General features: G+C 43.5%; 1 protein-coding gene across 1 annotated transcript in view; it reads right to left on the bottom strand.

Annotated features, from left to right (window-relative positions):
• Nucleotides 1-25,810, bottom strand: part of NFYC (nuclear transcription factor Y subunit gamma) — a 542,726-nt gene that overhangs the window by 456,196 nt on the left and 60,720 nt on the right. The window contains exon 2 of the mRNA XM_044083683.1: nucleotides 24,010-24,081. Within this exon, the coding sequence (XP_043939618.1) occupies nucleotides 24,010-24,081 (72 nt within the window). The remainder of the gene's footprint in view (nucleotides 1-24,009; nucleotides 24,082-25,810) is intronic.

The following is a 25,810-nucleotide window of genomic DNA, read 5'->3' as shown; positions in this document are numbered from 1 at the left end:
TATATATATATATATGTATAATGTATATATATATATATATATATATATATATATATTTATATATATATATGCAAGGTTATACCTCCAACAAAAAAGCAAATACACCAAAAAGCATAGCATAGTAAATAAGTCAGGGGGCTGGAGTGAGGGTAACCAGGACTGCAACAGTGAATACACTCGAACATCTAGTGTACACAACTGTACTATGTTCTTCGTGTTTCACTGTTGCAGTCACATTTGGGTAGATTCCCAAAGCTAAAGATGGGAGGAGGAATTTAGATAGTATTAGGACCAGCTTATAAGGCCCTGCAAGACTGCTGTGGCAAAGACAGCTCTGGATTTAGAGAAAATTGGCAAATGGTAATGCTTGGTGGAAGTATGTACAGAACTCCAGGTAGCAGCTTCTAGGATGTCCATGGTAGGGACACCTCTGAGAAAGGCTGTAGAGGTAGATGCAGCCCTGGTTAAGTGTGGGCTTATCCCCTGTGGGATAGATTTTCCATGGTGCTTATAGCAGAAATGAATGCAATGGCCTATCCATTTAGAAATGGTTTGCTTTGAAATGGCCTTTCCCTCTGCCCCTGCAGCAAATGCCACCAGCAGTTGTTCAAATTTCCTTTGAGGTTTAGTCCTGACCAAGTAAAATCTAAGTTGTGTGTGCACATCTAAGGAGTGCAGTATCCATTCCCCTTTGTTCTGTGGATTAGAAAAGGTGGTTGGCAAATGAATGGACTGAAGAGCCACAATGGATACTACCTTGGGCATGAAGGAGGGATTGGTCCTGAGGGACACCCTGTCTGCATGAAAGATGATGAAAGGCTCCACTGCCATAAGGGCCTGTAATTCAGATACCCTTCTTTATGAAGGGATTGCTAAAAGGAAGGCTGTTTTACAAGAAAGGAATTTTAACTCTGCACTTGCAGCTGGCTAAAAAGGAGGTAGAGTGAGTTTTTCCAATACAAAGTTAAGGTCCCAGGCAGGAGTTGGGGCTCTCCTGGGTGGTCTTAAGTTTTTGGCCCCTCTGAAGAACTGCTTGAGCAGTGGGTAAGAGAAGAGGAGTGGTTCTGTGTTGTAATGAGCTGAAATGGCTGAGGCATGAATTTTGATGGAGGAAAAGGAAAGGCCCTTGTGAAGCATCTCAGTTAAGTATTGTAGAATTTGAGGTAAATTGGGTGCTGATGTGCCCATCCCTTGAGTTTGGTTCCAGGCACAGAATCTTTTCCATTTTTCAGCATAAGATTTAGGTAATTAACCATGCTGCCAGGTTCAGGGTTTAAAGCTAAGGATGCAGAATCTGGCCCTCCTGCTGTGACAGCAGGGAAGGGGTCCTGAGGCAGGTGCCATAGAGCCAGCAGTGACACACTGCGCAAGAGGCCAGTCTGGTGCATTCAGGATCATCCTTGGTTTCTCCTGTTTGATCTTTAGTAGTACTTTGGAGAGGAGAGGCAGAGGATGAAAGGCATAAACTGATAGATTTTTTCCAGCTGAAGGACAGGGCATCCACTTTCCAAGCTGGTTTGTGGGGAGTCCTTGTGCAGAATTTGTCCAATTGGTAGTTCTGGGGGGAGGCAAACAGGCCTATATCCGGGCTCTCCCATTTGTTTATCAACATGTTGAATATCTTTGGTTCCATTTTCCACTCGTGTGGGTCCATTAGATTTCTGCTTAGTTTGTCCGCCAGTATATTTAATTTTCCTGGCAGGAATTGAGCCTGTAGATGCACTTGGTAGCTCAAGTCTGTGTTCCTCAGAGCCATGGCTAGTCTGCAGAGGGGGTACGAGTGGGTACCCCCCTGTTTGTTTATGCACTACATGACAGTAGTGTTGTCCGTCTTTACCATTAATTGCCCTGGAAGAATGTGGTCCTTGAAGGCTGTCACAGCATTCTGTACAGCTAACATTTCTTTTTGATTGATATGCAGGTGCATTTGACTTGGGTTCCATTTGCCCTGAAAGCACTTCCCTGCCAGGTGAGCCCCCCCATGCATAGTCTGATGCATCTGTTAGGGTTTGGGCAGCAGGGGGTAGAGTGAAAGTTAGTCCCTTGTTTTGGTGGCAGGCCTCTGCCCACCAAAGGAACTGTAGACCAGATATGATAGGAATCATTGATTCTAGATCCTGAGAATGCTGACACCATAGGCTTTTTAGATACCATCGTAATTTTCTCATATGCAATCTTGCACATGGAATTAGGAGAATGCGGGAAGCCATGAACCCCATGGCTTGCAGTATTTGCCTTGCAGATAGCAGGGTTTTTGTGGCCATTAGTTTGAAGTAAGTGGCCAAATGAATTTGTTTCTCTGGCGTGAGGAAAGCCATCTGGGAAGTTGTGTTCAAGCTTGCACCCAGGAATATAATTTATTGACAGAGTACAAGATGTGATTTCTTTTCGTTTATGGTGTACCCTAGACAAGTTAGCACCTTTTGTAGAAATGCCAGATGATTCAGAAGTATGTCCTGGCTTTCTGCCTGAATTAGACAATTGTCTAGGTATGGGTATATTTGAACATTTCTTTGCCTGCAAAATGTAATGACTGGAGCTAGGCACTTTGTGAATACCCTGGGTGCAGTAGATAAGTCAAAGGGCAGTGCAGAGAACTGCATGTAGCCTGCTTTGAAGCGTATGTATCTTCTGCAAGATTCCCTGATTGGGATGTGCAGGTAGGCTTCCTTTAAATCCAGTGTTGCCAACCAGGCATCCTTGCCTAGCATAGGAAGCAACTGGTGAAGAGTTAGCATCTTGAATTTTGGGATCACCAAAATGGTGTTTAGGATAGAAAGGTCCAGGATAGGACACCATGAGTTGTCTTTTCTGGGTACCAGGAAAAGTCTCGAGTAGAAACCTTGTCCCTTTTCCTCTTCAGGTACAGTTTGAATAGCCCTTATGCTTAACAGAGAGAGTACTTGCTTTTGAGCCTCTGCCCACTGACTTGCGGGTAGATCTGGCCAACCGTTTGGGGTTGGTAAAGTGTGGAAGTGAAATCTGTATCCTTGTGAAACTATATTTAAAACCCATTTGTCCTGGGTAATGAGTTCCCAGTTTTTTGTCTGCAGAGTAATCTTTCCCCCTAAAGGAGCAGTCAGTTGAGAAGTGCTTGGAAGTTTTTAAAGTTAAGTCATTGAGACAGCTTACCATAGGGGGGAGTCTTGCTACTCCCTGATTTGGAAGTTGGAGCCCCCCACTGCTTCGTCCTGTGCGTACCCTGGGACTGAAGCCAGGGTTTGGACCGAGAAGGCATGGAAGAGGCAGGAAAGGACCAATTCTTAGAGGGCCAATGCCTACTTGTAAGAAATCTTTTAACAGTTTGCATAGATTTAGCTTTTTACTCCATCTTTTTAAGTACTATTTGTTGCCAAGCAGACTGTCCTGATTTAAGGGAGCATCCAGCAATTTATCTTTAACATGATCTGGCAAGGATTGCTCCTTAAGCCAAGCATGCCTTCTAAGTACAGACCCAGTGACAGCAGCCCTGCAAGATGCCTCAAAACCACATTGCAAAATATGTTTTCCAACATGTTCAGCAAAATACATTAAATCCTGTAAATCCTTATTTTCAGCACAGTCAGGAATCAATATAATTTTCTGTTTCAGCAATCCAATAACATGCTGCTGATACTTTAACATATGAAAGTGGCAGTTTAAAGCCCCAATGGCCAAGGTTGCAGAAGTGTAAACCTTCTTACCCCATCTATCCAGCGCCCTGGAGTCTATATCAGAAGGGGTAGGAGTTTTAGCAGTAGAAGCCTTAATGCTCATGGGCCCCTGTGAAATAGTCTCTGGATCTGCAATAGGATTTTTAAAAAGGAACTTGTGGGACTCAGGGACCCTGTATCTGTCAGGTTTTCTGGGAGCAGGAGGCAGGGAATCAGGGGCCAAACTAGATTCCGAAAAAGCATCAACAACAATGTCTAGTACAGGAGGAATAACTAAAGGCCTATGCTGAGGTAGGAGAAGGAAATCCCTAAGCCTCTTTTTTGAATCAGAAAAATCCTGGCTTTCCCAGTGGAAATGCTCCCTTAGAGTATGTAAGGTTTCCCCAAAAGAAAAATCCTCAGGAGGGGAAGCAGAGGGAATGGAGTCCTCTGCATCAGAATCTTCATAAGTAGATAAGGGCAAATCCAGATCATCATAAGCATCAGAAAAAAACAGAATCCTGCTCAGATCATCCATAATCAACTTCACTCCTAGGCCTCTTAGAAGGGGGGGGGGGGGTGGCTACCCCTGATTAGAGTTATTAGATCTTCAGCCATTCTTTTTTTTTTTTTTAGGCATAGAGGCCTGAGCATGTGGCCTGGGCGTCGGATTTTTAGGCATGGATCGAGATTTAGGCCTAAGTAAAGAAAGAGGCGTTGATTTAATATGCAAGTCTGTAGGCCTGAACACACCCTCAGAAGCCGGTGCCTGCACAGCGGCTCCGGACCCATCCAAGGTAGAAACATCCGCAGGTTCCATAGTTGAAGCATTTCGCTGCATACTGGACTCCGAATGTGTCTCAGTAGAGGCCTGTGAATCAGAAGTAGCAAGTATCAGGGGCTGTGAAAGTGCCTCACTAAGTACCAGCGAACTGGTGACTGACTTAGGAGAAGCGTAGTAGTCAGTTTTGGACCTCAGCGGCCTGTCTCTGTCTTTTATCTTTGCTTTTTTTCGGAATCCCAGTAGTCGGATGGCTAACCAACGACATTTCTGGATAATTAAACCGAGAACCGAAATATTGAGGCGCGAAAATATACAGACTGCGGATAGTGCGCTGATTAAATAAAGCACAAAACCAACAGCAAGGTACGTCGTGGTCAGGGCCTAGGCAAGGAATACAGTACGAATGAACATCTTTATGAGGTATTTGCTTTCCACAAGTAATGCAATTATTAACTTTTACTGACATAAGGAGCAAGAAAAAGTTTCCCCAACGGGGTACTTGGCTTTAGTTGAAGACTTTGGTTCTGAAACTCGAAAACGAAAATTTCAGGAGTCAGCCGACCGGTACTTGTGAACTGCTTCTGCTTCAGGCACCGCACAGCAAGAAAGACTGATGTAATGGCATCGGCTGCATGTTTTATACCCCTGACGACCTGACGTCATGGAAGAAGTGACAGCAACCGACGCAGGACCCAAGACTTTGTTAATCAGGCCGACTGAGAGCTACCTGCAAGCAGATTACCCAAATGTAATCATTGCAACAGTGAAACACAGAGAACATACACACATACACTTCAGACTGTTCCTAATGTGGGGAGCTCCCACACCCCTCCTACTTAAATACACCAATGCCGGGATAGCACCACAGTGCAGGAAATAGCAAAACCATGGAAACGGCCCACCAAATTTTTTCCCTGGTAAACAATTTGGTGTTCCGCAGCTTCGCTATTTTGACATTTCGAACTTCCCAGTTCGATGTTTCGGCATTCAAACTACTAATATAGACCCCTTCTTTACACTGTGGCACTGTCTTTAGCTTGGCTGGTTGGTGAGGGTAGGAGCTATGTGCAGCACTTTGCCCCACAGCAATGCTAAGGCATTGGTTGAGAAGCCATGCAGCACACAGTCAGGACTATGGGAACTGTATAAGTGAAATAAAGAGGGGACACTCAAGCTGTAGTCAAAGTTTAGTTCCAGGGACTTGCAAATAGAGTGCACTGAGACCTTTTGCAATGTGATGTGCAGCATTCTGAATGCCAGCAAAACAAGCAGCAGTGGTGTGTAGGTCAAAGTCTGAAATTGTCGTGGGATCGGGATTCAACACAGTACACTACAGAGTTCTTTAGTCTTGCAAAGCAACTCAGCCTAGCAGTTAGCCTCCTTACATGGGCAACCAACCAAAGGGGGACATCCTTCAGGCAGCCATGGATGATGTTTAATCCCCTAATGCTCTACCTATGGCTAGCAGCAGTTCAGAGGGTACTCACTCCAATAGCCTAAAAATCTTGCTTTGCCAGCTCCTCAACCAAGGCAAACATTAAGGGTGGACCCTAAATGCCAGCGTTTCTTTCTCCAGTATCATATCATCCCTATGATGGTGTGTACAGGAATTCATACAATTCTGAAATTCAGCCTCTACTGCCTGTGTCGAGTGTAGCTCCAGTGATACAGACCCTGCTGGCCACCACACTTGTGCACATGCCCAACTCCCTTTTTACATCACATGCATTGCCTGTTGGATACTAGCCTCCGGTCTGATGACGTCAGACACGGACATCTACCTTGAATGACTGCTCCCATTTCACAGCAGGCCACATTACCATTCCACACTGCCAAGAAGGTTAAGCTAGCATTGGCTGCTCACTCACTCTTGTTCTTGGCAGAGTTGCCTCTTCCAGCACCCAAGCAAGCTGTACTAACATTGGACATAAAGTTTGAAATTTACTCTACTACATCAACTTCTGCCAACATCTGAACTGGTTTCTCAAATGCAAGACACAGACTAGAGAGGTTTACAGCTCCAATGAACTCAGTTTGCAGATTCTGTAGATAGAGAGCATGTTTTGAATTAGAACAGCTTCTCCCAGTAAACATAACATACCGACTTCCCAATTAGAAGATGCAATGATGTATCACAATGGGTATTTCTGCTGTGGGTTGGTCATACTGAACTTCACTGCCTTAACCATGGATTCCATGCAGGAAAACAAATATGTTTTGTAGGTCTATGGCAGCAGTCTTCTGCAGCGATGACAAAATTCCACACAGCCTCCAGTACCAGGTAACAAATGAACTTTCACAAAATTTGCAGTTTTTATATCAAACTGAGACCTTTTTATGCCATATACTGCTTAGCCCAAGCCTATCTTTGTACTGGAGAAGTAACTCCTCTACAAATATCTGTGTGTGTAGAACATGGCAAGATAGATTTTTTTTGGTCTACAGAATGAATGTGGAAATGTCACTCGTGAGGAAATACAGAAATTTCAGTAGAAGCTGAAAAAGAGTCTTGGCAAATGTGAAATAAAAATTTATTTTGACAGCAATAATCTAGCGGCTGCAGTTTTTTTTAACTATGCCAGTTAATAGGAATACATCCAGTTACCGATTTAATTCTGAAGGAACAGCACATTTCCAAAACACGTGGGATATATTCTCAGTGCTTGGCATTTGCTCTACACATCTGTTCATTTCAGAACAGACAACTGCCAAAAGGCATAAATTTACAGCCACCCAGGTCCCTCATCAAAAATATCTGGAAATAACCAGTGAAGGAAAATCTGAAAGTTCAATGTTAATGCTAGGTTTACCAATGATCTTAAAGAGGCTCTGCCTGATTATCAGATTCACAAGGTTGGCTTGTGATGAGATAATCCTATGCTTGAAAACTGGCAGTGTAGCTGCAGTGTCACCACTCTGAAATCCCTTATGTCCTTTGCCATCTATATCTTCCACTGGCTGAGGCCTCAGAGTATCTACTGCATTGAGCCTGTGTGTTGGCATATGATAGGGGCTCTTGAGAATGTGTTCTCTATTGGGCACAAGCACTTAAGACCTCTCCTGCATGTTCTCTTTGCAATTTGATCAATCAGTACCAAATTACACATGCACATAATTCAATGGATGCACATGCAAACAGCCACTGTCCGCAAATACTTCACACAGACCAGAGGCTAAAGAAAATTTGTTTCACATGTGCTTTCTGCCTTAGATTTTCCTGTACAAACATGCATTTTTTTTTTTACAATAAACACAATAATTCAAGGGGAAAAAAATAAAACCTTTATTAATCTCACTTGCAAAAATTCCTGTTTGTTTTCTGCCAAATCATTTTTAGTGTTTACAAATCCTACTACATGGTAAGGGATACAGTAATAAAGATACTAGATTCCCACTGTACTACTACAGATGCACAATTACCTGCAGTTTCAAATGGAAAAATTCCAAGTCAGGTGATGTATATACTAAATTATTTTTTTTCCTTTTTCTGCAGTTTCCTGTATCAGGAGGAGTCCTCTTTCTCACTATTAAATACTCTGAATTTTTACTGTGGATAATATCTGATCTGTCACAATATTAAACCTGCTGTCTTTGCACCCCTATGGAACTCCTAATATTAACACAAGCCCCTTTCCCCCTTTCAAATCGCAAACAATGTTGCAAATTTACTCAGTGACAGCAATGATGGTGTTAGCACAGGGTTCTCAGAGAACACTTTCCCTCTCTGACATTTTCAACATCAGTACATGACCTAGGTTTTCCATTTACAAATAACAGTCCAAATAGTAAATTCCATAGCACAGAGGGAAAAAGCCCCGACTCCGACATAGGTCACCAGAGTTTGATTAGCATATTCAGTGCCTGCTGGAGCTAGCAGGGGCAAGAAAGGAGTAACAATGCAGAAACTGCTTTGACTGTCCCAGAGGGAAAGGACTGGGGTTGTTGTGTGAGCAAAGCAGATTACATTTAAGCTCTGGTGGAAGCCAGAGCAAACACCATGAGTGTGGCTAGCCTGCAAGCGGGCTGAAAAAGGTCCTGTCTATAGGCCCTAAGCAGGGCCTCTCCTCATAACTACATCTAATTACAATCCACACAGAACATCTGCAAACAAGGGGGGAGGGGGACAGAACCAGCAATGGAGTTAAGCTAAGCCACTGAGAGTTGCAACAGCAGCTCTCTGGGTCCTTTTGGTCCCATGTAATTTGCTCACCGAGTAAAGGGCAGGTCAGCACCAATGACCTAGCAAGGCATAAATATGCCAGGTACAGCTTTCATACCAGATTGGACACGCTTAGGAGGGAAACCACACGGTCTCAACAATTAAAGACAAAAACATAACATGCAACCAAAAAATAAATAAATAAATAATTTAGTAACAGCAGTGTCTGACAGCCAAAGTATTCTCAAGTAGTGCAGTGCTATTAGCACTGGTTTTCTTTTTCCCTACGTGAAATTCCATAAAGAGATACAAGCTGCTCTTGATCTACACCTCAAACAGGAATAATATCCCCACAACCCCACGTGGAATTCACAGTATCTCAGCACAAGCTGCCCAACATCCCCTCGTAGTCACAAATAATGATAAACAGCATCACATGTATGGCACAGTGCACTCAATCTACTACAGTAAATTTTTTCTTTTCCACTCAGAAAATAATGGTGTAAATTCAGTAATGAACAGCAATGCTTGACAGCCCGAATTCTCAAGCAATACAAAGCTATTACCAGTTATATTTTTTCTCCGTGAATTCCTTACACAAATACAAAATCCTTGACCTCACAAAAAAAGGAAAACCACATGGATGCACTGTCACAGTCTTATTTACCACACAGGCAGTGCACTTGGGCTTAAATCCCCAGCTAATATGCATCTTAAAACATGCATTTCAATTCCTACTATAGAATTAACATGCACTATGAGGGTATCTATGGAGCAAAGGAATTTAAAACTTCTCAGCCAATTGTATTGAAAGACATGAATGCCTGTAATCTATTAAATGTAATTATCAGTTACAGTACATATGCAAGTAAAAAGCTAAACATGGACTTAAATGTGAGCCTGATCACTGCTGTGGGTAAATGTGAACTGTTTTCACTTCTGACAGATAAGGTGCCTCGAGTTCTCCCACTTGTTGCTGTAAGATATCAGCGCTCCCACTCAAACCATATCCTGCTAAATAACTGATGCAGTATATTTTACTGCCATTTTTCACAGAGACTGCACCCCCCCCACCACAGCATACTGCAGCATTTTATTTGGGGGGGGCGTGCGCACGTATGTATGAAATTATAAGGAAAATGGAATAAATAAAGGTTACAGAAATATTCTATTAGCAGCGGTCATTCATAACCACAGCCATCACTCTGAATTTATATTTAAAAAAAATGAATGGATTACTTCTTTAGGCAGTGCGAATGGTTATCACTGCCCTCAGATGTAAGGTATTATCTGGCATCCTGCCATTTTTGATAAAAGGCAATATGCTTCCAAGCAAAGCTACTGCCTTAACTCTGAAAAAAGAAAGTAATTTGTATCTGTGTTTCTTCTTTTAATGTAAAAACTGACACTTAAAGGAAGGTAGCCGGCATCTGAAATGGTGCCGGCTGTGCAGCAGGCTCCGAAACCTTTGAGGAAATATAAGAGTCTGGCTGGGAAGCCATGATATCAGACCTACCCCTAAATATTTTTCTTTTACATGGGTGGGACATCAGGGGTGGAAAGATCTGCCATCTTTGTATGGGAAAGGTGCTTAAGTCACGGTCTTCAAGTAGGAACTGAGAGATCAAGTCTTTGGGACAAAGAACTGACAAAATGTAGCAATTCTTATAGTCATGCTCTGCACCTAAACAGAAAAGGTACTGGAAGTGCAGATCGTTGTAGGTTGTCTGCCTACCACATAGCACTTTCCTGTCCTGAAGGATATCTAATAGAGCAACAAACTGCAATGCAATTAAAAAGAAAAACAAGGAAGGTTCCCCAATGAGGCACTTATGTGAACCAGTGAAGGCTAATGGTACCAACGACCATGTGTAGAACAGACTGATGGGTTATCTAAGGAAGAACATCTATTATTTTATTTGCTTTGAACATTAAAGCTTTAGGCACAAATTATTTGTCCTTGAAAGAAAAAAGTAAGACTGAATTCCCTTATCTTTGTTCAAGCCATCACTGAATCAAGAGGCTGTTAAAAAAAAAAAAAAAAAAAAAAAACGACACACAAAGCATCTAGAATTGTATAACTTTTGCAGACCTAACAGACCCAGTCCACTGAACTTAATTCAGTTACTTCTTCCACACTTATCCCAGAGTCTTGGCCATTCACAGTGTGTTAAAAGGCTGGAGGAAAAGTCCAAAAAGTAAACCAATGTGAAAAATAAAGACAGGAGAAATTTATCTGAACATTGTGGGTCCAATACTGGTGGAAAATGGGAGGGGGACTGGAAAGGGGGTCACTTTGACTAGGCCTCCTTTTCACCTAAGGCTGACCTTGTTGACTGCAGTCAGACATCTGAGCTGCATACAGTTCATAATATAGCTATAATGAGGGAGTACTGAGGCAGTCTATGGAAGAAAGTGACTTTCCCCATCTATTTGATCACAGGTGATGGTCACTGACCTGCAGTAATAGTGCACTGCACCAATTCAATTATCTCTACCCATTCAGTTGCTTCCTGTATCCTCCCCCTTGCCTTGAAGTCACCAGCAGTCACAGAAATAAATGCACTACTAGTTTGATCTAATAAACACATACTCGTACACAAACATGCCATTAAATACACTGCAACAACATATTACAACTAGCAACTGCAAGCTCATCAGACACTAAAATGGATGCTTTAACAGCACTACCACTAATGCTGACTCCATGTGCACCAGTGGAGCCCCAATTAATGACAACCTATTTGTCTCTAAAGACAGAGCAACAACACTGAATAAAACTAGCACCAATTCATACACTGTTTGCATATCTCTAAAAACACAGTTTCTTTTGGTTCTGCAGCTGCAAATAATCAAATCCACCTCCAGTCAGTAAGTACGCAGCAGTGCTCATTCAGTATGACCACAAATGTTTTTAGGATAACCATAAACAGAAATAATTCTGCCCCTTTCTCTAAATTGGGCAATAAATTAGTTGGAAATTAATTTGAGGATAAACAAATGGCAAGATAACACGCTGACTTCACCAAATGGGAAAGACAGCAGCTCTGGCCAACAAGATGGTTGCTCCTTTTATCCAGTAGATTTTGAGAGAACAGGTTATAGTAGCCTCCCCTCCATGCCTAGAAGATGGACAAGATCCCACCCCACCCCACAGGAATGGGATGCTTTACTGAAAATTCCAGTTATTGGCACTATTGTGGTGGCAGCTGCTCCTAAGACGAAACTAACACCTCAGAGTCTTTGATTCATTTTCCCAGCATTGAGTCTTGGGAGCCGAACCACTTTGAGAAGTGCATCTTTGTATGTCTTCTACTTTTCCCATTAGGGCACTATGCTACTTATCTTGGTTCTACTACAAGCACTCAAGTCTCAAGCACTTGAAGACCACTGTCTCAAAGTCAGGGACTCCAGCATCTTGTATCTCATACAGGTTGTCGCTCGTACTCAAACACGAGTTCAGGCAAGCGGTCACCACACCTCACCAGGGTACACTATTTAAATTTGAGTAGTAAGTGCAGCAGCTATACCAAGGGAGTGGAAGGGGTTGAGAATGTAGATTAGGGCACAGATCAGGAGGAATATTTAAGTTTAGCAAACGGGAAGGAAGATTTTAGGGTTTGGAAGTGGGAGAGGTTAGAGAGCAATTGGAGACTTTAGGTTTAGGGGTGGGGAATGGAGTTTTAGAGTTAGGGGACAATGAATTAGACTAGAAACTGGGTGGAAGTTTTAGGGTTAGAGTTAGGGTCCTAGTAGGGCTATACAGTTAAACAGTTTTGGGTGTTGGGAGGATTTAACAGTTGATACTGAGCTAGTGGGAGTTGGAACACTTGCCTTTTTGAGCAACTGGTAAAAAGTAAATCTGTTGCAAACTAATAGCATGAGAGCACCTGTAGGAGACTAACAAGGGGCAGCTACTGAAGGAGTTTTAACACAGGAGGACTTTTAACTTTCCAGGTGGTAAATACCACTACAGATTTCCAACTTGTGCCTAGTTAATAAAACCATGAACAGTGCAAGACTAGCAGGTGTCAGCACTGCAATTTGCTATAATGCCCAGCATATTTTATTTTATTTATTTATTTACTTACTTTTGTTAATCGGGATAGTCTGATTGGGTGTTAGCCCCCATTTTCAGTGGAGTCCCGGGGGGTAAAGCCCCAAAAAACAGAGACAATAATACAAAAAGCACAATAAATACCTCTAAGATAACTGAAAATTATGAGAGGAAAAAAGAAGCACAGTATAAGAATAAAATAAGACAGAAGGCATTAGCCCGGAAAAGAACAGGAACAGAGCCAATTAGAAAAGAGTCTTTTAGGAGCATTTTTAAATGAGTCAAGTTGGGACTGTATACTATGACCCAAGGGATGGCATTCCATATTTTAGAGACATAGCTAGAGTACAGAAAGTCACCATCTTTATTGTTGTTTGACACTTTGTAGCAAGAATTTATTGGATGATCAAAGAGTACAATTGTTAGTGTAGGACTGAAGCATTAACTAAAGGGAGGGGTGTATATTTGGAGTGATGGACAAGTCAGTGAAGTTGACGTAAGGCTAAGCAATGATGAGATCTATGTAGAGAGTTTGTAGCAAATTTTGCAATTTTGTTATAGCAGGCTTCAAGCTTAGAGCAGTTTTACTAAAGTTAGTGAAAATGGTGAGACGTACAGTAAGGTGGAGAGAAGGTGAGTTCTGGCTAAATCTTGTCTAGTTTTAGTTGTAAGAAAAGGTTCGAGTCTGTAGAGTGAGCCAAGTTTAAAATGAGCATTTCTGATGGACTGTGCTAGATGGTCAAATTTAAAATTATCATCACTTAGGACACCTAGTAATTTTGCATGAGGTGTAGCAGAAATTATGTTGTTGGATGACTGCATTTGAAATGCAGTAGGGGGATTAAATGATTTACAAGGATTAAAGATCATAAGTTTGGACTTGGAAGGATTTATAAATCAGTTGCGATTCTGACAGCCATGATTCAAAGTGATACGAAGGACTGCTGAGTTGTAGAAGCAGATTTAAGGAAGGTGCAGCACAGATAAGAGGTGAATCATCTGCATACTGAATAACAGAGGCTAAAGGTACAGATTAATGGAGTTAGTTGGTGAAAATACTAAAAAGTAGAGTGCCTAAAATGGAGCCTTGAGGAACACCAGAGTTCACAGGCAAAAGGCAAGAAAGTTCCTGTTGCCATTTAACAGCTTGCTGTAATCTAGACAAATAGCTACGAAACCATGCTAGAACAGAGAAACAAGTTTAAATGTGGCAAGTTCATTGAGAAGATTTTGGAGAGAAACTGTTTCAAAGGCTTTGGAAAGATCAAAGAAGATGGAAGACACAAATTGACCTTTATTTCTGTTTTGGTTTATTGTGTTGGTGTTGGTAAAGCTAAGAAGAGCAATGTAGTCTTAAGGCACAAACTATTTTGGTCCACAAGTCAGAGTAATTAAAAGGAAGTGAACAGGATGGCAAGACTTTAATGGTCAATGGCATCTGCTTTCAACTCCCTCTCCCCAAACGTTCCTCTGCTGGGAATCAGAAGAGGCCTCAGAACCTGTGCCTTAGATAGGGCCAACAACAGCAGCAGCAGCAGCAGACACATCAGCAATGTAGCTGGAGTCCCACAGATCTCTTTCCCAAATGGTCACTTGTACAGTGACAGGAATTCTTGACAGGGATTAGGCTATTACGAACCAGCAGCATCCATCAGTATTATCCTGATTATCCCAATATAAAGGCAGCTGGCGGTGGTGTCTCTACATCAGACTATGTAAATTGCTATCACACATGACATGGATCAATTTCCAGAGACTAGAAATTTCCACTCGAGCCTCCTTATCTGCCATCATTAACTCAATCCGTCATTCCAACCAGTCAAAATTGGATAGCATGATTACAGTTAAAACTCAAACAAGGAGCCATCCAACAGCTTCCACCAGACAAGAGAGGGCACACACTTTATTCTAAATACTTTGCAAAGAAAATAAAGGAGTGCAGTTTCATACTAGATCTTCTTTCGGCTTTTCCTGGTAAGAAGCCTAAATCAATTTGCTCTATTTACTAAGGTCCAGATGGTCTTAATATTGATGACTCTTTCTTGTCTCACAAAGTGGGACTGGATATGGTTCTTCAGCCTCCAAGATATACACCGGCATTCAAAGTATCAATAAGGCTTTTATGTTTCTATGTAAGAACCAACTGCTATCAGTTCAGAGCCCTTCCATTTGGTTTAAATTTGGCCTCTGAGTTCAACAAATGTATGACTGCAGACATAGCACACCAAAGACTTCAAAAGACAAAGCTTATCCCCACCTGGATGACAGTCTTCCAAATGCCCCATCATGAAAAAAGGGACCATGGGTAGGGAGTCTTTACTGAGCTTATTTCAGTTTTTGGGCATCACTGTAAACACTGCAAAGTTGAAGATGAAGCTGTTGCAGTTTGGTGTATACAAGATGCTTTGCCAAATCATCCCAAAGAAGCATCTACACATCAGTAGACAGTCTTCCTCATGGTGTCTTTTAGGACTGAACCTGTAAATCTTTTGGTAACTCGAGTTCTTCTACAGTTTTTTAGTTCTACGTGCCACACTTCAAATGTGAATTCAGCAGTGGACTTCTGAGAACTCTGTGGAACCAGTCACAAGGCCAACAGTTGCACCCAATTAAAATGTCAAAGATATTTCAGTCCAATCTTCTATGGTGGCTCCAACAACACAATCTGTCTCCTGACAGTCTGGGATGAGAGTCTTATGACTCAACTTGCTTTTAATACTTACTCCAATTAGGTGCCCCTGCCATACACAGAGACAACATGGAGACTGTCTCATACATAAATCAAAAAGGACGTACTCAGCCATATCTCTTCTGCAGGAAGCCATGAGTAAGTGGGAATGCGCTGTGTCTTCCACTTTCTGATAACAAGAAGTTATGTACTCACCGGAACGTTCAATGTATGTTGTCCATCTCGTCTCACATTCTTACCCGTGGATTCGGAGCCGAATATCGGCTCAGACTCTGCCTATTTTACTAGCGCAAAAGTCTCTGATTGGCTGGGCTAAGAGGGTATCCCATGGTACACTGCTTCATATCCCCAGATCTAGTTTGCTGCTAACAACATAGTTACTGCATACATACACACGCATCCATACAAACAAAAATTATTCAAAGAGACTCTGCAGGATACAATCTAACTTCCAAATCCTCCAGGCAGGGGGAAGGCGGGAGGCTAAGTAAGAATGTGAGGCGAGATGGACTACATACATCGAACGTTATGGTGAGTACATAACTTCTTGATGTTATGTAGTCCTATCTCGCCTACATTCTTACCCGTGGGACAGCGTCCCTAGCACCTACATCCTGGGTGGCTCATAGGAAAATACTCCTGAGAACTGTGGAGCCAAATGAAGATCTGTCCCTGGAAACCACATTCAGTTTGTAATGAGAACCAAAGGTGCGAGGAGAAGCCCAAGTGGCCGCAGCACATATAACATCCATTGACAATCTAGCTTGATAGGCTGTGGATGTGGAGACCGCTCTTGTGGAGTGGGCTTTAGCTGGAAAAGGCAAACTTTTACCTGCTGTCTGAAAAATGAAGGAAATACAGCTGACTATCCATCTAGACAGCGTGACCTTGGATACCAGAGAACCAGACCGGTTTTCCGAAAAGGAGACAGAGTTGGTCAGATTTCCGGATATCTTTTGTCCTGTGTAGATAGAAGTGTAACTGTCTATGTACATCCAATTGGTGAAATCTGAATTCTGCCTTGTTAGAAAAATTGGGGAAGAAAACTGGTAGCTCAATAGACTGATTTATATTAGACACAGAAGCCACTTTGGGAAGGAATGATGGGTTTGGTTTAAGAGAGACTATCTTTATGGAAGATCAAATATGGGGATTTGATGGAGAGGGCTTGAATTTCAGAGACCCGCCTCGCTGAAGTGACTGCTGTTAAAAATGCTGTTTTCCATGTTAAAAATTTTAACTCACAGGTAGCTGCAGGCTCGAATGGTGGAAGAGTGAGGGCTTGAAGAACAAAACTGAGGTCCCAGGGCATGACAGGTTGGGATACTGGGGTACGAAGTAATAGAGTACCTTTAAGGAATGCTTTACATAGTCTGTGTGCCATAAGGCTAGGCCCATTGGCCACGTGGATGTTTGATATAGCCGCCAGCTGAACTTTGATGGCTGATGCGGACCCTTGACAGAACAGCATAGACAAAAATTCCAGAATCAAATCAATTGGAGCCATGTAGGGATCAATGCCTCCTAGAATGAGCCCAGATAGAGAACCTTTTCCATTTGCTAGAGTAGATTTTTCTAGTGGATGGTTTATGAGAGGACGATAATATATGGACTACTTCCGGTGAAAAATTGTGACATCTGACTAATGATGGAAGTGGAGTAGCCAGGCTGTCAACCAGAGTGTCCTCAGAGAGGGGTGGAACTGTTCCAACATGTGCGTCAGTAAATCTGGAAGGGGTTCCAGAATCCAAGGGGTATCCACAATGTAAGGTTGAAGGAAGGGGAACCATACCGGACGAGGCTAGTGTGGGGCAATCAGAATCATTCTGCTTCCCAAAGATTGTGCTTTCTGAATCACCCTTGAGAGAAGGGGAAACGGAGGGAAAGCATAAAGCAGACCGGAGGGCCAATTGTGAGCCAGAGCATCCCTGGGTGATTCCCCTGGTGTGTGTGTGGGGGGGGGGGGGTCAGCGAGAAGTAGTTGCTGCATTTCGCATTGAGAGGGCTGGCAAAAAGGCCGCAGCAAGGTTGACCCCATCTGCTGAAGATTCGCTCTGCAACCAGGCGATTCAGGGACCACTCATAGCATAAGAATTGCCCTACTTAGCTTGTCCGCTATTACATTGGTCTTCCCCGGAATGTGCGTTGCCACCAGAAACCATTGGGAAGCTATTGCCCAATGCCACATGCGCATGGCCTCTCTGCATAGTGGGTAAGATCGGGTTCCCCCTTGCTTGTTGAGGTACCACACTACTGACATGTTGTCCGAGTGTATCTCAATAGCCCCTAGAGGAAGAACTTCTTGAAGTGCCTGCAACGCAAGAAGCACTGCTCTCATCTCCAGGACGTTTATGTGCAAATACATCTCATGCTCCTGCCACATGCCTTGGACCGTCCTGCCGAGATAATGCCCCCCCACCCCATCTGGGAGGTGTCCATGGTCACCGTGGCAACAGGGACGGGTGGAACAAAGGGCTTTCCCCCGTTCAAGTTGTTGGTGCACAGCTACCAACGGAGGTCCTGCTTGCATCTGTCATTAAGACTGGATGGGATAGCGGAAGTCTTTGGAGACCATTGGACAAAGAGGAGCCATTGAAGAAGTCTCATGTATAATCTCGCTAGGGGAACCAACATGATAGTGACCGCCATGGTACCTAGGAGTTGTAGAATCAGTCCTGCCTTCGCATGTCTTGGGCATCAGCGTGAGAATTTGTTGTTGCAACCCTGTGATCCTTTCTTGTGGTAAGAATGGTCGCATTTGAATGGTGTCCAACTCTGCTCCTATAAAGGTGACATGCTGTAAGGGCAATAAGGCAGATTTTTTCCAGTTTATTGTGATGCTTAATCGGGGACATAGACTGATGGTAGCGTCTCTGGTCTGAATTAGTTGATGTCTGGTGGGGGCGGTGAGGAGCCAGTCGTCTGGGTACAGAAACACCTGGAATCCTTGACATCTCAAGTGAGCCGTCACCACTGCCATACACTTGGTGAACACCCTGGGGGCTGTGGTGAGACCAAAGGGCAGGGCTCGAAACTGGAAGTGACTGGTTCCCAGCCGGAAGCGTAGGTGACACCTGGATGCCCTGTCCATTTTGACATGGTAGTAAGCATCCTGGAGGTCGATGGTGCACATCCATACTTCCTCTCCCAACAATGGGATAATCGATTGTAGAGTGACCATACGGAATTTGGATTTGTGTAAGTAATTGTTGAGTTGACTGAGATCTAGTATGGGTCTCGGGTCCCCTGCTCTTTTCGGCACCAAAAAGAATCTTGAGTAAGTCCCTAATCCGATTTGGTCTGAGGGGACTGGTTGGATGGCTCCTTTTTCTAGCAGCTGAGATCTCAGAGGCTGCTTGATCCCTTTGACTGGGTGGAACGTCCAGGAATTTTCTTATTGGAGGGGGTACTGAAGAGAATGGAATGAGGTAACCTCCGGAAATTATCCTCAATACCCATCGGTCCTGGGTGATGTTTTCCCAGGCTTTCTGATACAAGGAAATTCGACCTCCGACTGGCTCTGGATAAACACAGTCGGGCACACCCTCAGGAATGAGAGTATAGGGAGCCACGGAAGGAGTCGCGGTTTCTGGAATTGAGGGGGCCCCCTCTGCCTATGGGGCGACATCTCTCTGAATAACTCCTCCTCCCCTGCCTCTGGAGGCGGGTTCACCTTGTGCGGCAGGAAAAAACCTTTGTGATTTCTTGATCCACATCTTTCCCCCTCACTGGGCCTTGAGATAAGGCCTAGATGAAAGGGAAAAACGGACCCCTACGGCAGACAGGGTCTTTCCCTCTTGCTCGGGCACACCCTCAGGAATGACAGTATGGGGAGCCACGGAAGGAGTCGCGGTCTTCGGAATTGAGGGGGTCCCCTCTGCCTCTGGGGCGACGTTTCTCTGAATAACTCCCCCTCCCCTGCCTCTGGAGGGGGGTTCACCTTGGGCGGCAGGAAAAAAACCTTTGTGATTTCTTGATCCACATCTTTCCCCCTCACTGGGCCTTGGGATAAGGCCTAGACAGAAGGGAAAAACGGACCCCTACGGCAGACAGGGTCTTTCCCTCTTGCTCGCACCTGGTGAGGGTGTCTTTCACTTTGTTCCCAAACAAGGAGGAACCATCAAAAGGGGCATCAGTGAAGGAAGACTTGAAGGCTGTCTTCTAAGGGCTACCCCTGAGCTGGCCGCCCTACTCGCTCCCTCGGCCGCATACGAAAGGAGTCGCATGGACGAGTTTGCGATGGAGTTGAGGGTAGAAACCTGTGCGATAACTGTCTGAGCCGCTGCTTCAGGTATGTTACCTGCAAGAGCATCTCCCAGTTCATTAAGGAGATCTCTCTGGAGCCGAGTGAAATGAGATAAGTAATTCAGTGACTGCAAAGTGAAGGTGGCTGAAGACAGGGTATGCTTCCTGTACCGGTCCATAGTCCTAGACTCCTTGTTAGGAGGATGGACCGACGAGGAAGACTCTGCAACTTCCTTCTGGGTGGCTGCTGCCACCACTATGGCATCAACAGGGACTCCCTTTGACAGAAACTCTTTTCCTGAGGGGTGGAGAGAAATTTGTTGGGCCGCCTAGGTATGGGCTCCACAGAATCAGGGTTTCCCCACACCCTTCGACAAATAAGATCAAGAAGTTCATCGAAGGGTGGAGACACCCAGGAGGCGGAGGGTTGAGCGCCAAAAGCCTTAAGGAATACTGACTCCTCCTCGGAAGGGGTTTTGGAAGGCCAGTCTCCTCCGTTTCAGTATCTCCAGGATATTGAAGAAGGAAACATCATCAGAGGAAGACTTGGGGGATCCTTCCGATTCCTCGAGGTCAGTATCGGAAGTGAGAGACTCGTTCTGGGAGTCTATGTGCTTCCTCTTGCACAATTTCTTTCTGGGAGGTTCCTCAAGCAGTGGCTATGAAAGACCTTCAGAAAGTGGGGGGCTGCTCGTGGGGGTGTCCTTAGGGCCTGGCGCTCTACTGTCCAAGGATAGGCAAGTGTCAGAAGCTCTCACCGGAGTAGTAGGGGATGGAATGACCGACCCGAGTGATGTAGCTGACGATCTGGCCAGCGTGCTCCGCATGGCCTGAAAGGCAGCCCCCCCGAGTCAGAGGACCGAACTCCAAGGCCACGACCGGGATCCCCCGAGCCGATGCACCGAGAGGGAGACTCGGAACCGAAAGAGGTCCCAAAGCATCCCCTTCGGGCCCGACCGAGGAGACCAGTCTCTCGAACCCTGTGGACGGGACTGACATGGTCGGAGCCGAGGTCGGCACCGATAAACCCAAGGGAGGTATCGGAGCTGGCATAAGAACATCACTCTGAGCGGAACATACTGGCTCCGACAACAATGATGTGCTCGGAGGAGGAATCATCGAAACAGCCATAGGAACTGGCTCCGGAGCCGAAAACAATTTATCCAACACCGGCGACTGCAGGAGCCTCTGCACTACCCTATCCACATCCAAATCAGAAAGCCTGGAGGATTTGGAGGAGATGGACAGAGATTGGGATCTCTTATCTGGTGAACCATGCCTCACACTAGGTGACCAGCACCGAATGGGTTCGAGAATGATCTGAGCGGATGCCAATTCACTTAACACGGATACCGCCCGTGGCCCCAAGGACAGTGGAGCCGAGGAAACAGAGTCCAGTATAGTAATCTTCTCCGGAGGCTCCGAAGATGCAGATGGAGCCGGAGGACTTTTCTTGGACTTGGAGGCTTTAGATTTTGACTGAGATCTGGAAGCCGAATCTATAGCTTCCTCAACAGACGGTTTAAGCAGACCCTTTAAAATCAATTTGTTTTTCCTCTCTTGGAGCACCCTAGGACTGAAGGCGTGGCAAAAACTACACGACTCCTGTAAATGGATGGCTCCAAGGCAGTAGACACACACAGAGTGTCCATCTGTGATGGACATTTTATATCCGCATTTCGAACATTTTTTAAAGCCAGAAGGCTTATGTTCCTTCTGATCCTTAGACATTATCTGCTACTCTGGAGAACAGTTAAACTTCCAAAACAGGCGGGAAAGCCTACGTTCACTAGCAAACAGTACTACACAGACTGAGCGAAGCCCTAAACAAACAATTAGCCACAAAATGACACCACTGAAAAAACCTCTAACTAAAACGGTTCTTAAGACAATAGAGAGAACAAACACACGAACAACTCAACTAAGGGAGGACTAGTACTCTAACTAAAACGGCCTAGCCCGTGGGAACAGTTAGGGATACCACAAAAAACACCAAGAAACACACAATCACAGCGACAGCAGCAAGATACAGCTATGAAAATAGCTTTTGAGTATAAAGCAACCAATTTCTCAAGAGAAATAAGTCAAAAAGAGGTACTTAGCCACAGCCAAGCGAAACCACGTCCGAGCTCTACAAGCGGCAAACGAGATATGGGGATACGAAGTAGTGTACCATGGGATACCCTCTTAGCCCAGCCAATCAGAGACTTTTGAGCTGGTAAAATATGCCGAGTCGGAGCAGGTATTCAGCTCCAAACCCACGGGTAAGAATGTAGGCGAGCTAGGACTACACAACATCCTATATTCCTAAGCAGGCCAGCTCTTCAGTAGACAATCTCCGGCATTCACTCTGATGTCACACATGGACCCTAAACATGACAATAACTCAGAATCTTTTCCTTTAATGGGTAAAAGAAATCAGGCAAACTTTCTCCATCCCTGTCAGTAGCAAAAGCAGTAAAACCTTTCCCCAATACCTCCACTGGTTAGATTTCACAGGAATGCTCTGGTCCAGAGGTGGCCTTCAAGACCACTGTATGCCTTTCCTCTGAGCCCAAAGATTCACAGAAATTGAATTGAAAATTCATTCTAATCTCTCCTCCTCCTCATTATGAAGGAGGCAAGCCTAGTTCTCCCCACTATGGCCTTATCTTTTGCAGCGGCCTCTGTGTCCGAGTATGTCCAGTACAGTTCTCTGACAACCATCCAGCAATCCTCCTCCAAATGCACTTTCAATCCATCTGACCACTTGGTATTTCCAATTCTCCTGACGGCCATGGTGATTCTTGCCCTTTTAGAGTCATACAAACCATTTCTTCTGTCCAGTGGTGATCACACAGACACAAGTGGTTTTAGTTTGCCCTGAATTTCCTTATCGCTTTAATGCTTTCGTACTGGGAAACTTCTCATACTTTTTAATACAAGTTTGAGCTCAGTTCTATTGAAGTTCCTCTCTGGAATATCTAAGCTTTATCCAGGAGCATGCAGTTCTTAGCAACTCTTAATTATCTTCCTTGTTTGGCCTTGCATTTAATTTTAGAAATGCCCAATTTCCTGCCATTTTTCCTGTGAATAAAGAGATGAAATATACGACATGGAAGACATTTCTAGTAGATACGACATCAGCTACACATATCTCTGAAATCCATGCCTTATCCACTGATTGGATTCAGTTGGTATTCCATAAAACATGGGAGCAAATTCTGAGTTTATGCCTGAAGTAGCTACTGAAAGTGGTATAAAAACATAGGATCAATCTACTTGTACTTTTCTCAGAGTATTCCAACAGGGGGCATTGTCTCTTAAAAGCATTAGATGTTCACAGGCAGTTATGATTTAGTTTGTACAGAACCAAAATGTCAGAAAGACTTCAACTGTTGGTCTGTTATGCCCCTGGTAATCTGTTATCTAAGGACATCAAATATACTTATGAAGGGCACTGCTTCAATGTATAAAATTATGTTATGAGAACCCAAGGTAAATCTTAACCTGGCAATCCTACAGCTCATTCTACTACAGAGACAGCAAGATGAATGTGATCGCCAGATCCAGGTCAGCCTTCAGAGCTCGTCATCCCTGGCAGCCTTTTAAGATGCTACCCAAGTGAACAAGTTAAAGTCACTGTCCTCTAGCTGAAGAGGATGGACAGGATCAACACAGACACGTATGTAATGTACTGCTAGATCTAAGTGATGCGTGTCCATATCCACCCAGCCATGAAGACTTAGACGTCTGGCAGAAGCCTATTTAGCATACAGAAATAACTTATTAGCATGAAAAGTTGTCGCTCATTGGCAGCAACATATTCCATACATTATGGGATACTGGAGGAGAAGAGTTGAAGGTCTGTTGAAAATCTTGCCAAATTGACCTGAGCCTGCAGCTAAAGTCCTGTAGCTTAGAAGGATTGATGTAAAATACATCTAGCATTATGATAAGTACATAACTCAAATCCAGCACATCACTCTGCCGGTGAAGTTTTTAATGGTCTGCTATGACACACCAGTTTAATGATGATTATTCAAGGAAGATTCTTAGCACACAGCAGAATTACCGCATGTCATTACTAACACTATCAATTGCACAATTAATTTCTATTTCTAAGTGTGTTCTTGGTACTCTACAGTTGATACCAGACACGTCTTTACATTTTTACTTCATTTTCCAGTTTTACAGCCAATCCTATCTCCTACTACACTGGATAGGACAAACATACTGAAATAAGTAAAACAGAGTACTTGCCCTTTAAAACAGAATAGCAAAATTTAATAAAAACAAGACACCTCTTATCAGTGTGGATACAAAAAGACAAGGACATGCTAAGTCTACTTAAAATATACTCCAGGATAGAGTACTCTCAGAGAGGCATGGTAGGTTTCCTTTGCAATGATTGTTAAAATTAGCTGTCCTACAAAATCACAATGCAACACATTCACTCCTTACCTTCACATCTTCATCCAATTTCATTATCTTCTTAATCCGAGCCAGTGGGAGCTCCTGCACTCTGAAATCTTTCTGAAATTTTAAAACAGCAACACTTGTAAGAGTAAAATGTAATCAGCACTATACCAATAATGGGTAAGTGGATTCAACATCACAAACATTTAACAAATGAATCTAGTTCCTCCAAAAGTACTGTATAATGTACAGTTACATAAATGCTAATCAAAATAGCAAAACTATGAAGCCATTTAGAGTGCTAATAACAGCAAGGCTAAGAATTAATTTAGGCAGCAAATCATTACAGGCTCCTGAGGCACAGAAAGCATGCAACCTGATTATTTTCTTCAGCAATAGAGAACACCAATATGGAGTTGTGACAGCTTACTGAAGGACAAGTCATAGGCTTAACAAACAAATCTATAAACTTCAGCAGTACTCCACAACCCCTACACAAGCAGATGCCCAGTCCTCTTGCCAGAATACAGCAACATGGGTCTACTATGAACAGACAATGGCAACCAAGCAACCTTTTGCCACTGAATGAGAAATCCAATTGAAATGTACAGTACTAATACATAGCACACAGCAATACAAATATATGGAAAAACAGGATGAGACACAGAGGAGAGAGACCATTAAAAGTAGCTATTACTGTCCAGATCATTCTTCTCATGAAATTACTGTTATGGGGATTTTCCCTCAAATTATTACCAATTTCAAGAGTCATATTGGTGAATCATTACATACTGTCTTATTCCCAACTACAGTTCATCAAAGGAAGGAGTGCATCCACACTAACCTCCTGTCTGTGAAATGGGTAAGTAACGTCTAGTATTTTCTATTTTTAAGAAAATTAATGCAAGTTAATGCCTCCAGGATACACAGAGTAAAAAACATTTCTAAGTATGCAATAAAAGTAGCAGCAGCCCTTTTAAGTATGTGTTCTGACAAGTGCTTATGGAGCTTTACTATATTTAATGTAACAAAGAGCAATACAGCTGGGCAAGCTATATAAATACTGCCTACCTTTCACAAAAGCTACAAAGAGCTGCTCATTTTATTTCTATGAACCGTCCAAAGTGTAAAGTTAAATACTCGATTCTGATACTCTGAAGAGTAAGCTAGAAAATGGAGGGATAGTTTAAGGGAATTGGTACACCATGCTTAAGGCGCAACTGGTAGTTAGGGTACTGAACCCTTTTCTGAAGCCATGTTGCCTTCGAGAAAGCAGACCGTGCAGCTACACATGAACAAAATTGTAAACAAGCTTCCCTAGGATTCTTGCCATAGATGTTTGATTAAATCAATGCAGTAGGCTTAGCCATATGGATTATATAGATCAGACAGCCAGTCTTCCAAAACTTTTGCCCCTCCAGACATACGCAACCAGGCTGTTGTCAAGCTTGAACTCCTGTGTGCAAACAGCTTGGACACCAAAAAGACAGAGGACTTTCTTACTAAAAAAGAAAGGCTACCGTCCTGAAAAAAAAAAACATGAAAAGTTCAAAACAGTCTCTTCTATCATAAAAAAGTTATGTACAGAAGGCAGGGTACTGCTACTGCTGCGGTGATTTAATTGAAGAGCTACTGTTATGGCAAGTGCAACTTACACAAATGAACTATGCTAATCATAACTCACTACTGTAGTACCCCTTAGTTATATGGGTAGATTACCACAGCCTAAGAAAAGGAAGGATTAGAACCAGGAACTTCTGGAAAATGGTCCTAGCAAAGCTTGTTCTGCATCTGGAAAAGGAATCCAGTATGTAATGCTTTGAAAAAGAATGTACAGAGGACTAAC

Source organism: Protopterus annectens, chromosome 9.part0 (assembly GCF_019279795.1).
Source record: "Protopterus annectens isolate FY-2018-M chromosome 9.part0, PAN1.0, whole genome shotgun sequence".
Taxonomy (NCBI): Eukaryota; Metazoa; Chordata; order Ceratodontiformes; family Protopteridae; genus Protopterus; species Protopterus annectens.
Note: the sequence above shows the minus strand (reverse complement) of the source record. Positions and strands in the feature narration are given on the sequence as shown.